Below are 16,089 nucleotides of genomic sequence, written 5' to 3'. Positions count from 1 at the left end.
AAAAGAGTTTCTGATAATGGTAATATGAAAAAAAATACCTTATGAATCTCCCCTGCCAGTGGTTGTGGGCAAAAATAACTAACATAGATAAAAATGTGACTGACTAGACTATCACTTCAAAGATGTTGATGTTAGTGTTCACGGATGGTAATTTAGCGCCCTCTAGTGGTACAAAGGTACTCTGCAGAAAGTGGGCCAATAGGTTGGTACACTGAATATATTTATGTTTACTCCTTTTTAACAGCAAAACTTTAAAAAAAATATCTAAAAAATGTAGAAAATTCAGTAAACCAAGTTTTGGAGGTGCATCTACACCAAGATGGAACAGCTGGTGTAAGGGCCCATTTCTCATTTAAAGTATAGAAACAATATAAATCAAATGGAGGAAAAATTAGCAAGTTTATATTTATGAGATGCTTTCATTGGAGATTCAAGTCACTTGAGGTATGTATGACGTATGCTATATTCTTTATCATCTAAGTAGGTATTGGGTAAACAAGCCAACATGAAGGATATCAGTCCAGAAAATCAATGGGACACGATCAATTGACATCAGCAACAAAAATGTCTGAATTATATCAAACAGACATGCTGTAGTATCAGGACTGTTAATACATGTGTCTGATCGTGTCTAATTCTAGTTTATAAAAAATACTGGAAATAAAACATCTCTGTTCTCAAGTCTCTTCATTGTTATAATTGATCTAAATCACTTTCAAAACATAGTTAAAGAATGCTTGACATATAAAACTTTCACATTTAGAATAGTGAGAAGATGATACATGAAACCTATAAAGATACACTATCCTATAAGCCCAAATAAAATGAATGGAAGCAGTTTTAATGATTTAATAGAAGACTGGGATTTTACATTTCAGATCTTCCAAGGCAGGCAAATCCAAGGCCTAGTCCCTGAATGCTAAGACTCTGTAGTTTTATGTAGCAGTTTAGAACTTTAAACATCAAGGAGACACCCATCTGAGGATCAGACAGAGGAAAGGTTCGGTTTATAACTTGGTGGTAAAAAATATGAAATAAAATTATAGAACATGATTCTCGCAGCTGCATAATTTTTTTTACAAGCTGGAAGGATGGGATGTTTTAACTGATTCCAAAGAGAAGATAATTACTTTAGTCACATTGACTAGCTGTATAAATGAAACCTTGAAATTAAATGCAATTGAAATGTTTGATTATTGATAACTTTATCAAAAACAAACTCTATCTCAGGGGCTGGCACTTGCATCTCCACAACAGGGGAAATGTTCCCATATTTCCCCACAGAGCATGGAATACAAAGTTCCTGTGTATTGATGCGATTTGGTATGCTGTGATATATTTTTTATTTTCCTTCACATCAATTTCTGTGCAAGTGTAGTCTACATTGGGAGTCTTGCCAAATTCCTTGTGGTTTTACACATATTTGGGCTATACAGAGGTTCTCATTGTGGTTTCAAATGATAGGGAGAAACTACCTTAAAGTCACCATAGTGCAGCAAAGTACAGTGACAGCACACTGGCTCTCAAAGTCAATACCAAGGACGCATTCAGACTTGCTACGTGTCCGATAATGGATACATAGGGCATCTGCAAGGCATCAGTAACGCCTGCCCAGTTTAACAACGTTAGTTAATACTATGTATTATCAGTGGTGGAGAGTAACAGAGTAAATTTACTTGAGTACTGTACTTAAGTACATTTTTTGAGTATGTGTGCTTTACTTGAGTATTATTTTTTGAGGGAAACTTATTACTTTTAATCCACTACATTCAGATGACAATTATTCTACTTTTATACTCCACTACATTTCTATCAATGCTCTAGTCACTCTCTACTTTTGCTTTGAAGTCAGCTCATGAATTTCCTTCTCTTTTCTGAAATCTGATCCCTAAGACAGTAAAATGTGTTTGTGTAGTTCTGTTTGTCTCAGTTGTTTAGTCGTACCTGTATATTGTGCGTCCACGGTTGAACGTGGAGCCAACAGAGCAAATTTCACTCAGATCAGGCAGTTCATTAGAGGTGGTAATGATGGCTATAATTCTCCACTTAAGCACCCATGGTCATATCTTCAGCCCGTGTTAAAGGTTTTTGAAATGAAGAATGATACGTATTATTTGAAAAGTTCTCCCTGTTTCCCATTCTGCCCAAACATACAAAAATTCACAGTCCAACCTGAGAAAGTGTGTTGAGCCACGTAACATTTGTTTCATTACAGATGAAGATTTTAAACTAAGTTGTCTGTGCTTGGAATAACTTAGTGTCTGTTTTTATTCCATGGTATAGTTTGTAGAGATTTCAAGTAATGGTTAAATAAACACAATGTAACAGAATGTACTCATATTTACTCTTGACTGTACTTGTGTGTTTTGAAAATACAACGTTTTTGAGATTTTCTAAGAAGTACTTAGAATAATTAAGTATTTTTAAAAGCAAGTTCTTCAGAAATAATTTGACAGAGCAGCTTTCACTTGTATTGGAGTAATATTTGACCTGGAGTATCTACACTTTGACTTCAGTAATGAAGCTGTGTACTTTGTCCACCACTGTGTATAATACATAAATATTTGCTTAATGACTTTCAACACTTTAATGATTTCTAACCAGTCTTGCTCGTTTGGGAAAGCTAAAATTAAAGCCTGTGGTTGGTAAACTGGTACTATGATTAGTGACGTTACATTCCTGACATTCTACGTTGACGTGACTCTCCTGCGGTGTAGCCCCGCCCCCACAGGCCCCGCCCCTCACACCGTCAACAACTGGATTCCAGCTATTTGTATTTTCGTCAACTAGCACTGCTAGCTTGCTAACGATGATTCACTGCGGTCGTAAAGAAACGACTTAACCGTTTTCAATGGATACGTATTCGCATTTGTTCGTTTAAAACACACTCCATCCTTAGCGTGTGCCGATGTGCAGCCAATGCAAGCCAAAGGAGCATCGAGAGCAGAGAAACCGCACTGCACACCGTCCTTTAGCCGCCTCTGAAACCAGCTAACACAGCTAACACTGCACGTTAGCTGGCTGGTTGACAGCTGGTCCGGTTAGCTACGTGCCTTCGACAGTAACGGAGCAAAGATTTACTCCCTGGAATAATGAATCGTCTCTGACATTGGTGAGTTTGATCAGCGTGTCATTGCCTGTGACTTGTTTCGACTTGTTTTTTGGGGTTGCTTTTTCGAGCTAACTCACTTGCTAACCATCGGCTTGTTTGTAGCAGCAGCTGCACAGAGCCACGCCTGGGCCATTTAAATCAGATCATCACATCGGGGGTTACTGGTTGTCAACTGCCGATCAATGTGCAGTATTGTAGCATTTACAGGAATTCCACTTTCACTATGTTACAGAGAGCACTGAGGCCCAGTTGGTTGTCACATTGGAGTAACCAGAGCTCATAACTTGCAAGGTGGGTCTCGGTTAACTCCACGGCGGTGACATCGAGGACAAGTGGGTGAGCCGTGAGTTAACTTGCTGATGCACCCCCAGTTCTGACCTGCAAGAGCTGCCAAAATGATGCCGGTAAGTTCACCCAGCCTTTGCTATTCTAACCAAACCAGATGTTACTGGCTCTCTTTTTTATGTCTGTGAGGATCATCTTGAGACTGCTGACTTTTACACACAATACAATCTATGCAATGTGCAAACTATCACTTTTCATGCTCTCTACACGAGGAGTATGTTGTTTCTCTGGGGTATATTGTCTTTTATGTTTATGAAGGGGCGATTCTAGGATCGGATGTTTAGGCTGAGCACCCAGAGAGATACATTTCATGGTTTTCTACATGTTAATGCAATTTAATTCCCACATTTGTGAAAGAAACGTATAACACTTTTGGGGAAAGTCTGTGACTAAACCATCAAATCTGAAACAAGTTATTTAAATGCTGAGCCACAGCAAAAGAGAAATGTAACCTTACATATGGTAACCCTAATTTCTGGGGAAAGAGCAGCAGCAGCTCCTCAACATATACATTCAAAAGATTCAAGATTCAAAAGATTCAAAGGTTTTTGTTGTCAATTTTCACTGTATATACGAGACATACAGGAAAAACGAGATGCTGTTTCTCTCTTCTAGCTTTTAAATATCTAGAATTTAAATATAAAATACAATAAAATATAATAAACAGTATGTATGTTTCTAGAGTAATCCAGCCCCTATAGTGAGTACCAAAAATACCCAAAATTGACATTGGAGTTATTTTTTGGACTTTCATTTGAAATGCAATGCACAACATGTAAAACGCGGCAGAGCTGCTGTATTTTTGTTGTTACAATATTATGTTTCAACCAAGTATTGTATGGTTTTGAAACTTCAAATTTTAGGGGTACTGGGATTCAATTTAGATGTGCTTCAGCACCCCCCAAAAATCATCTAGAAACGTCTATGTGTTTATGCAATAGTCATAAGGATTACAGGTTAATCTTCTACAGCTTCTAAAGTTGGGAGTTCAAGCAATATTGATGACTGATCATGTTGACATTGACAAAAGCTTACCCTTATCTAGAACAGCTTTATCTCTTGTACTTTACATCTGCGTTTATCAGTGGCAGTAGGATTTAGATCATTCATGTTCAAAATAACTGAAACATAAGAGGAATATCAGCCTTGTAATGAATTTAGTGTCCCTAAACATTTGCCTAAAGGGTGTCAAAGTCTCATACTAGATGTTATAGAAAACCAAAAGTTGCTTTGTATTGGTTGTAATGTAGCTCCTGCTTGCCATAGTTGCTTCACTTGTAATGGACATTGTTTTATTTAACACTTCCATGAACTTACACCAGTCAGTCACTTACACAACTTATCCAGGGAAAGGTTGAATTAATTGGTTATAAATGTATTGTTTTGGACATTTATTTAACCAGGAGCTTCCTTTAAATCAAAATCCCTGTTTTGAGGAGAACCCTGTAAACAAAAGTAAAAGAAATAGCATGTCAAAAACAGATAAGGGGCAGTAACAAATGAAGCATACACAGTAGATACAAGATAGAAATCAATCCTTACATTACACAGTTTGTACCAAAGCTTGATGTCTCTGAAGGAGATGTTAAAGAACAAGTAGACTTACACTACTGTGCATATAATGATACCTACATAACCTTTACTTTCTCTAAAAACATGATAAATCTTTGTTTTCTAATGTTGCAATGTAAACTCTGATGTTATTGTTCAAGAAACACTGTGTTGTAAAGAATAGCATACCTGAACCCTTTTGCAGTTTAGCTTTGTTGGGACCTCTTTTGTTATCTTTAGTGCTGAGAATGCAGCAATGGATTGTGGGGTAAAACAGTCAGCCTATTTCACCCTTCAGGGAGGGGAACATGAACTCTGATGTGGGATAAGTTTACAGTGGGTTCAGTAAAGTGTCATCATTGACGGTAGAGATTCTGTTTTGGCCTTGTTGTCTGTCCAAGTGTTTGCGTTGGTTATAAATATTGCCTCACAGTAACACTGTAAGTTTGCTTGTCACCATTTGAAACAGCTTTGCGATACAAGCTCAGAGAGGCTGCTAAGGACTCATGGATACACAGTTACAGAGAATTAGCTCCGTATTCGCTGCAGCTTTGGCAGGATCGACTGCGATGGGAGCTTCCGTGGACGTTTGTACCCTGTGGCACCAAAAGGCTATCAGAGTCAAAGAGCCAGTCGAGCAGAGCGGCAGCGGCCCTGCACTCAGCTCTCGCGTGACTCCAGCGGCCAATGAGACCTTGGCAGATCTAGGTCTGTGTGGCTGCGTCGACTAATGCTCTGTTGTTAAGGGGAACTTTTGAGCTGAGTAGATTGTCAAGCGGAATTAATCTCACACAGTGGAGCCGGGCACAGCATGACTTACAGGAAACGTAAACACTGATTCTCGTTGTCGCTTTGATCCGTTTTGGAGGTTTGGAGTAACACCACAAAAAGACAGAAGAGCTCTATCATAAGGCACTCATTGTTGAACAGTAAAACCACCAAAGAGACATGAGTTTGTCCGTCAGATGTTTTGCACAGATTCACTGTAATGTTTTGATGCATTGAGCATCTTCCACCTGTGAGGGACGGCAAGGTCTCTCTTCTGATTGGCTGAAGAAGTGTACATTATTGACTGGACTTTTAAAGCTTTCCTTTCGAGCACATCAGTCATCAGTCCTTTTTTCAACTCTTGGTAAAGTGTAACTTCACATCATTCTGTCCAGTATTTGTCTTCGTCTTTTAAAAATGAAAGCAGGGACGTTTCCAGATAGAAATGTGAATTATAATTTTTTTGTTCTTTAGAGCTGCTTGACATATAAGCCGGGCTAGATTAGTCTGTAAGAGCAGAGTCTCAAGAGTTGTAAGTTGGATTATATCCAGCTTAATATCAGAGAACATCTTTTTTAGAATTTCATCTTAAACCTCAAATAGATGTGCACACCAGCTACAGGAAAGATTATCGCATATACGCATGTATGGCAAGAAATGATATCATATTAAATTGTTTTTAGACACACTGGCTGGTCGGTTGTTTTGCTTAGATTGTCACTCAATTACCCCAACCTCCCTCCATATGGTTCAGTGGCATTTTAACAGGGAGACAGGCAGTGTTTGGCATTATCTGTCTGCACGAAATATCTAGATTACACATTATTATCATGTCGTGCCCAAGTAAAATATTTTTTTTGGCTTTAGCTGTTTCAGGCCAGATTATAAATTGTGCCAAACACTGATCATAATACAGTTGTTCCAAACATTCAGGAATGTGTTTGTTTGGATTATTATGTTGTTCAATGCATTTTAACGTGAGTGGGAGTTGAAGTATTGCTTAGTATTTTTGCAGTGTCTTGGAGATTTGTGTGGTTAAGCCTGTCTTCTTTTCTTTCCTTTCATCTCTTCTTTTTTTTTTTTTTTATATTTTATTTTGCTTCTCAGATTTAAACACAAAAAGAAAATAGACATATGAATAGTTAATTTGCACAAACAGATATCTCCCTTTTTATACATTTTCAAAAAACATATTTCCTTTTAATATAATTTTTTAAGAAAGTTAGATTTTTAAGATACAGCTAATTATTGTCATTTTGACTTAGTAAAAGCCACCCAACTTCAATTGATTGATAGTACCTAAAGCTAGTAATAGAAAAAATATGTTTTTTGAAACATTTTTAAAAGTGAGTTATCTGTTTTTGCAAATTAACTCTTCATATATAATGGAGAGAAAAAAGAAGAGAAGGGAGCCTACTGTATGAGACAAGTTAATACTACAGAATAAATACGGACAGTAGGTAGTTCCAAAATAAAGAAAATAGAAAATAGAAAAACAAAAAGTTACAAAAATAGATGAGAGACGAAAATGAATCTTCACCTCAAAGGTGGTCCGTGTACCTTCCATTCATTCTATCTCCAATTCTGAAACGCACATCGGAAAACAATAGAACAGGCATTTTTCTTTTTTCAATATATGTAGCAGATTAGAAAACAAACAAACAAAATTACAAGGTGAAGTTGGGTCGAATCTGTGAATATCTTTCTAACTTTACCGAACTAATCATACAGATATCCTTGCATATTTGCATTTTGGATTAACATAGATTTGATTCTTCATGTTTATCAAGGAATAAAAAAAACTATAATAGGATAACAACACAAAATCCAATTTTATTGCTACATTTTAATGGAAAACTGCTTTTGTTTGTTTGTTTTAAAATCTGCTACATATATTGAAAAAAGAAAACAATGCATTTTCTTTTGTTTTCTGATTTGCTTTTCAGAATTGGAGGTAGAATGAACGGAAGGTACACGGACCAAAGGTCATATTCAAGACATTCTCAATGCAAATGTGTTATACAATGGCACAGTCCATCATGTGAGATGGCAGGTTTTCCATATAGTCCAGATAGGGTTGCCATATCTTATAAAATGTTTTAGTCCTATTTCTCAGGCTGTAACTTATTTTCTCTAGCAGAACCCATTTATTAATCTCAGAGAGCCAGAGTCCAATAGGAATGTCAACATTTGATTTCCATTTTAAGACGATGCATAAGCTTGAGAGCATAGCTATCTTTAAAATTAATATTAGCAAAGTTGCCTAACAAACAAATCTCTGGATCCATTGGAAGAGTTTCATCATAAATGTTAGAGATAGTATAAAACTGCTATAGTTTAGAGCACTGCCAGGTAGCTTTCATCTCTTCTTAACTGTGCGAGTAAATGAGCGACAGCAATATTGAGAAGAACCGTATCCCACTGCTGGAGATCTGTTAGGCCTCCCTACTTTGACCTCAGAAGTGAAATCCCCAAACATCCCCAAACAATGCCTTATGTATCAGTTTGAAAGGGGCTACTGTACATTGCTGTTCATGTACATCCTTCACACAATATAAGGAGATCACTGTGTATTCTGAGGCTGACCTCAGAGCTGTGGCCTCCCTTCTCTATCACTCATTCTAATACCATTATGACTGTTCATCAGCAGCAGTAGCAAATCATTAGTGTTGCAGATGCCGGCACAGCCAAGGGACAATTTTTAAAAGGCGGACTTGTCTGCACCCTCTTTCACCCACCAGCCCCTTCAGCTCTCTCTTGTCCTCTCTCTTTCACTTACTGTTTGTTTCTTTCTTAGCTCTCTCTCTCTCCCCCCCTCCCTCTCTCAATCACACACACACACGCACACACACAGACACACACACACTGAGTGTTTTTTCCTCCCAAGTCTCCTCTGCAGCACTCTTTCCAATGCGAGCAACGCTGTCGGTTTCAGAGGTCTGCTCGGGATGGCATAACAATCAAGTCTCATGTCTGGAAAAGTGGCAGTGTTAGGATGAAGAGGTTTGTGACTATAGTGTTGCGTGGCCTCGTTAGCCTCTCCAAGGAAAACCCCATTTGGGCGAAGGAGCACCATCGGCCACCAAAGAAGGAGAACAGGAGGAAACGGAGGGCGGTCAAAAGAGCCAGGAACATGGGCAGACGCAACTTAGTGAGGGCGGTTGGTATTCCTCCAGTGGTCAGTCGGCTGGATCACTGTAGTTTTCTGTTTTCTACATGATGTCTACTCATGTGAGGTTGTATGTTTGAGTATTCACAGTTGTGTGTAGCTTACATTAGGCCCAAGTTTGTCGTCTGATTATATGTGTGGTTATTATTCTGTCTTTCCAAAAGACTTTCAGCATGTGGGTCAGTCTTTCATGTTGAAGATGAGCTGTTTCTAGGGATGCACAATATTGGATTTTTCTGCCGATATCTGATATGCCGATATTTTACAACTCATTTAGCCAATTACCGATATTTTTTACCGATATTTAATTGCAGAGATCATCAATTCTCTTCTGTATTGGAATTAGTGTACAGTATTATGGTGATACTCTTATCACATTTGTTATGTAATATTCTTTTCTTGTGCAAAATAAGAAAAATGCTTAATACTGCATATTTATTTATGACAATTGCTTTCAAACAAAATTCATACAAAAACATACATCCTACTTAAAACTTGGATGAAAATTTGGCCAATTTCACATTTGACATAGTAAGTAAACTAAACACGTATTAAATAAAATGGTTTACTCTTTGATAGTCAATGTGCCTAAATTAGTCAGCTACATGTACCTTACAGTAAGGGTGAGTATTGCCAAGAACCTCACGATACGCATCACGATACTAAGGTCACGATACGATAGTATTACGATATATCACGATATCACAACATTGTGATATATTGTGATATTCTACACAGTAAACTAAGAAAAAGTAGGGATGGTATATGTGTAAATCACACAATATTACTCAAAATTAAAAGGACAAATTAAGTCAAAACCATTTGATTCTAAACAACTATTCCACTTTATTGTTTTGAAATACTGAAGTTGTATTTTAGTTCCAACTCGGCTAAAATGTGAATTTTTATGATAACAAAAATATCGATATTAAGAGTTGAAATATCGATATCATATTGGAGGTCAAAGTATCGCAATATTGCTGTATCGATATTTTTTCACACCTCTACCTTACAGACTACTGCTTAGATTTAAATTTAACTTAAAACATGAGCCCAACATGTGTGCAGCAGCCCATTATTTCATCGGTTAATTATATTGGCGGATATCGGCGTGTTGGCCATTCATTTTAAAGCCAATATCAGCCAATACCGATAATGTGCCGATAATATCGTGCATCCCTAGCTGTTTCATCGGTTTACAACATTTAATGATCCCACTTTGTGCTTCTTATATTCTACAGTGTCTTAGAACAAGTATTTAACTGAGAACAAACAACCCTTCCACCAGAACAGATCACAATACTACCATTGTGCTTACTTATATTCAAACTGATGCTGTTGCTGTCCTCACTGGGCCTTCTAACGTCGATCACTATTTTCTTCCTGTACTCTGCTGTATCATATTATACAGCTGGTCGCACCTCAGAATACCCTTGGGATAAGAAAAGTAATTATCCATCAGTAAAGTGTGGCCGCAACTAGTCTCAAGATTACAATTTCTTTCCCAACCCTCTTCCCTCTTTCACATTAGCTCTCCCCAAAGCAGCATTTATTACTTTTCTATCGGACATTTTGGTCCATCTGGAAACAACAGAAAGTTATAGACGGACAGCGTGAAGGAGAGCATCAACCTAAAAATAACCCTGCTGCCTCTTGCTCTGCTGCCATTTCATTATACATGCACGGCGTCTGAATTGACCAAAATATGAGGCTCATAATAAGCTGAGTAAAGTCGCAGACGCTCCCAAGTGATCTTATCGTGTCAGTCACACTGCTGCAGAAAATGTCAATGAATCACACAGTTATTACAATGCATGAGTCACTGTGTCTCGCAGAAACTCCCGGAGTAATAATGTGTAGGTAGCTCAGTGTCTAAACTTAGATATTTAATGACAGTAGAAAGCTCTTATTTGTTACAGTTATTGCTGCACGATGAGTGCACCCTGAGGCCACACTAACATTGAATTACCTACTAAATGATGCATGTGTTAAATACCTGAAATGCAGCTTGTGCATTAATTGATGCAAGCCATTACACCGTGGTTACTGCATCGTCTGCCTGCGAATAGGTTTTGAATCTCTGTTGTAATTATTTTGTTTATCTTTGAGAGCAATATGTCAAAATGTAACTGCTCTTGCAAGACAGAGAGCCATATGATGGGGATCCTTTTCATTTAAAGTGCTCCTGCAACAAGATTTATGTCACTCACTCTTGCATATTCAACCAAATGCTGAACATTCAGTGAGTTTAAAAACAATTGACTAAAACACAAGGGTTCAGTATGGAAGTGAATCAGTCACATCAGATTTAGAATCTTTTAAGCCTTTGAATTCCTAGCACTGAATTATTTTATTTATTTATTTGTTTATTTCAACAGGGACAGTGTACAGCCATTTAGTTGTACCAGAGTTAGCTACCAGCTAATGTACATTTGTAGTCCCTGGGCAGGAGACAGAGGCGATGCTTCTGTTAAAAACAAAAAGTACATATTTTAAACAGCTACACAATAATACATAACTACTATAAAACAACAGGAATACATTTACATCAAAACGACCAACACAATTATAAAATGTAAATAGCTAAAAGCACTACACTATGCATTGAAATTTTTTTGCATTTAAATTATGTATCTGATTTCACATTTTCAACAAGTATTTTTCACTTTTTAATTTTTTTTTAAAGAATATTTTTATTGCACAATATCATTGTATACACTCCACATTGACAAATAGATGCAATCATATTTTTCCATTTTCTTACAATAACATAACAGCGGCCTAAAAGAACATTCAATCATAGTAATAATAATTAACATTATTTAGCGGATTTTGTACATAATAATGGGCAGCAAAAAAAGGATGTAAAATCAAGACTCATGTTGGAAGGTAAAAATAAATATTAAGAAAATTGAAGTCATTAAATGACAGAGTAAAACTGGGAGAACACTAGAGGTGTGAATAAATATCGATACAGCAATATATCGCAATACTTTGACCTCCAATATGATATAGATATTTCAACTCTTAATATCGATATCTTTGTTATAATAAAAATTCACATTTTAGCCGAGTTGGAACTAAAATACAACTTCAGTATTTCAAAACAATAAAGTGGAAAAGCTTTTCCATATGTAGGGTTTCGCCCAGCTCTCTCAGCCACATCTCAAATGAAGGCACAGCATCAGACTTCCATAATCTCACAATACGTTTTTAGCCAAAATAGTATCAAGATATACAGCCCTCTTGTCACTAGTAGCTCCCAGAATGGCCACTTTTATTTTTCAATGTTCACAAATTCAGGGTAAAAAATTCTGCGTTAAAAAATCAGCTGATTAACCAAGGGAAAACAATTCAGGCTTCTCTTTTCTGTGTTTTTTTGCTTTGTTTTGAGCATTCCTCCAAACTCTTGGCTCCATCATTGACACAATATTTTTTTGCTCTTTCTACTTGTGAACGATTCACAGTCCCTCTTTCTCCGTAGGCATGACACAGAAAAGTGAGGCCTGTCACATGAAACAGGAAGGCACACCCCATCTCCTAAAGTGCTCTGTGCCACAGGAAACAATACTAGTCTGCCTGCCATAGCACAGGGAAAACACATCAGGAAGATGTGCTGCGAAAACATACACAAATATTCAGCTTGTTGCTATCTCCAAAACAGGAATTACAATAGCACAAAAGCTAGAGTTGGCTGGTTCAAAGGAGGTAGATGGAATACATTTGTACATGATTTCACTGAAAAGGGGCTGAGGGCATGACTTTCCCTTTTTGTTAAAGGAAAAAAACATCTATGTGTGTGTGAGCAATACAGTCGAGTGGCCATAATCCTCGGCTCCTCTTATCCTCTCTTTGTTTTGTTTTTAACCAAGATGTGGAGTAATGTCAGCAGCATTTTTTTACCAAAAAAACGAGTTATGAAAAATTGAAATGATACCTCAGATCCAAATCGTGCAACTTAAACTTAAAGTATATGAGTTACAGCTGGTGAAGTGAATATTTAGCAACGATTGAATCCTCGCTGATGTGTTACATCAGTTTAGATGATCTGGGTTGTTTGTTCTTCTTCCAGCTTTCCTCTCTCAGGATTAACATTGCACATGGATTGGTGTTTGTGTTTGTATCATTTGTTTTGATATTGGAGTCTGTCAACAAACAGCAAACATGTTCATGTAAGCAGACAAAGTATAAGCTCCAGTAAAGTAATGTTCACAATTACTGTACATACATACCGATCTTGTGTTTTGGTTACCATTGAAAGTAAGAATGATGAGTAGAAGTTACCTAAGCCCGAATTGATGTTTAAGAACTTCACACTGAAAATAAGTTGAGCCAAAATATTTAATTTATCAATGATTAAACATAAAAGATGTATTGCCATTTTGGGCTCTAAAGCCTTCATATGTGTTAGTAGATGGTTCCAACATCTGTGTTTTTGACTCTTAAAGAATCTGATTTTAGAGTTATTTAGGATTTGACAATTACTGCCAACATTATTACCAAGTTTTAGTTACAGTATAATACTATAATTCCTTATATTGGCCAAACCTTAATTATTTCAATGTTTATTTTTATAAGATGCAAACCAATGCCTTTCACTATAGCATCTATAGCCTAAGCTAACTCGCAGCGCCTGTCCCAATGAGCCATTAAAACATCCTTAATCAGATCTATTTTCTATTTTTTCATAACAACACAAAACAAAAATGTAACCAATAGCCTGTTAGGTTATTGATCTTTTTAGTAGTGTCGTGGTACTCGAGACCGGTCTTGGTCTCGATGCCGCTTATTTTAGGTCTGGGACTGGGCGGACTCTGTATTTTATATCAAGACCGGTCGAGTCCACCACTGATGCACTCTGTGTCCCTGTCATTACTGTGAGAAAAAAATGAAACTTGAGTCAAAAGTCTCTCACAGCACGTCAAAAGAAAGGCAACAAAGACAAAACCAAACCTTGTTTGTTGTTGTCAATAGTATTCAAAGTTAACTTAAATAAAACAAATAGAAGTCTTTGATTTTGTTAACTCTCATCAGGAGGATTTTTCATTGATATATGGTCTTGGTCTTGGCTCGGTCTTGCCCTGCCCTGGTCTTGGTCTTGACTCAGTCTCAATGCCTAAATGTCTTCGTCTTGTTTTGGTTTCGGTGCACTCTGGTCTCGGACATGTCTTGGTCTCTGTTAATGTGTTCTTGACTACAACACTACTTTTTAGCATTATAATTATTTTGGTCTGTTTTTATAATGAGACTTTATGTATTTAATATATTAACTTTATGTAGTGTATTTATTTATTTATTTTTTAAGTTGTATATCTTTTGGGTGTTTTTTGCTTTTATTGATAGGACTGCTGAAAACAGGAAACATGGGGAGTAGAGAGTAGGGGAAGACATGCAGCAAATGGTTGCGGCTGGAAATCGAATCGGCGACTTCTGCGACGAGGACTATAGCCTCTGTACATGAGGCTCTTAGACCGCTAGGCCACCAGCCCCTATAAAAAACAAATCATCTCACTCTTCACTAAACAGAACCATCTCTGCAAGGATCCTTGCTTTAAAGTTGTCAGACACTTAGACTAACAATCAGAGCCTGAAGGTGACAACAAGAACCTTTTAGAGGGTGTACTGTAATCAGGTGCATTTTCCCTAAAGAATTATGTTGCAGTCATCACAGTTAGTTTCGTGGCTGTTGGTTGAAGCAATCTACTGGAACAACTCCCCATCTTTTTTGCCTACAAGTCACTTCAGAGCCGAAAAAATGGAATTGTTGAGCACGTTGATGTTGACTTTCCCCCTACATCTTTTGCTTGAATTGCTTTTGATTGGGATTGGGTATTGTCCTTCCAGGGCGTAAAATTAACCGCAACCGCCAATGGCGGGTAAAAAATTAGTTTGGCGTGTACAACAAAAACACACACCCGCCAGTGGCCGATGGAAAATTTTGTATTGCATGTGAGGTTTTGTTTTCATACTTTCGCCCATTTCTGCCGACTGTCAGGCTATTTTGACTCTTGCCGCGTGCCATACTTGTGTTGTGATTTTGGTACGTCGGGAACAGCGTGACGTCAGCTACTACTTTGCTTGAAGAAGCACGGCTGGAAGAGCGTTTCGAGGGAAGATGTGGCGACACATTCCCTGCGTGAAGCCACCACCAACAAAAAGGATAAACAAAGAAGCAGGAGACGATCAAGTAGAGGAACAGACCGACAGCACTTTTTAATAATTCTAATACATGATGATGCTGCAGTCACCTTGAAATGAAGTATAACCTAATAAAATAGCAATAATCTAATTTAATCTGTACATAACTGTATTCTTTAAGGGGTGCTTAAGTTTGATTTTCATAAAAAAAGCGTATGGTAATTATTTTAAATCAAGTCAGGCATGATTTTTTTTATTTGGCTGGTGAATTTTTGGAGGTCACTAGCCAATGGCAGATGAGGTAAAAAGTTAATTTTACGCCCTGACACCTTCCTCTTGATATGTCACTGGAACATGTCTCACAAGCTGTATCATGTAGCTGATCTTTCTCTTAGACAGTATAACACTCCCACACGGTCATTATTTTCTTTACATATGACTATAAAAACAGATCAGGTGACTCGCTGCCCAATAATAACCCTTTACTCTGATTCAGTATTCAGGTATACTAGCATGCCAGCATTAAATGGATGCAGCACAACTGATATATAGACATTTGTGCGTGAAACATCGGTACATATCAACCCCAGTTTTTTGTCAGCTTTCTATCAATCAGCTGTCTTATGGTGCGATGAATCATTTGGACCTTTTTTGTCACACTGAAAGTATAAAGAAAGTGGAGTATGGATCAGTCCAAAGTTTAAATACTTGACTTTGCTTCCTCAGCTCAGCTTGCCAAGTTTGTGTTGGACAGGAAATGTTGTACAAAGGAGGACTTGGAGCCCTCTGAACTCTTAGGTGATTGTTTCAAGATGCTGCATGTGGGTTCAATTCAGACCTCACGCTATTGTTTGTCTTCAATCTCCGACCTGGAAGAACATTCTGAGGGTTAAATTGAATGTAGATTGTAGAACCAGGGTGTGTGTGATCTCTACTTTTACATCTCTCACTGTTATATAAGTACAGACAGAAGCGTGTAGAGGCTTGTTTACTGCTATGTCAGATC

The 16,089-nt window shown here is 37.5% G+C and overlaps 1 protein-coding gene across 4 annotated transcripts in view; it reads left to right on the top strand.

The window, feature by feature from the left end:
• The first annotated feature begins 2,713 nt into the window (after positions 1 to 2,713).
• ppp1r13bb (protein phosphatase 1, regulatory subunit 13Bb) overlaps positions 2,714 to 16,089 on the top strand; it is a 41,600-nt gene continuing 28,224 nt past the window's right edge. For 3 of the 4 annotated variants that reach the window (XM_034698830.1, XM_034698829.1, XM_034698827.1), the window contains exons 1-2: positions 2,736 to 3,112; positions 3,345 to 3,516. In XM_034698830.1, coding sequence (XP_034554721.1) covers positions 3,508 to 3,516 — 9 coding nt within the window. In that variant the 5' untranslated portion in view covers positions 2,736 to 3,112; positions 3,345 to 3,507. Of the gene's footprint in view, positions 3,113 to 3,344; positions 3,517 to 16,089 lie in introns of all 4 variants that reach the window. The other variant, XM_034698828.1, reaches the window with a different exon arrangement.

Source organism: Notolabrus celidotus, chromosome 13 (assembly GCF_009762535.1).
Source record: "Notolabrus celidotus isolate fNotCel1 chromosome 13, fNotCel1.pri, whole genome shotgun sequence".
Lineage (NCBI taxonomy): Eukaryota > Metazoa > Chordata > Actinopteri > Labriformes > Labridae > Notolabrus > Notolabrus celidotus.
This window is presented reverse-complemented; position numbering and strand designations above follow the sequence as displayed.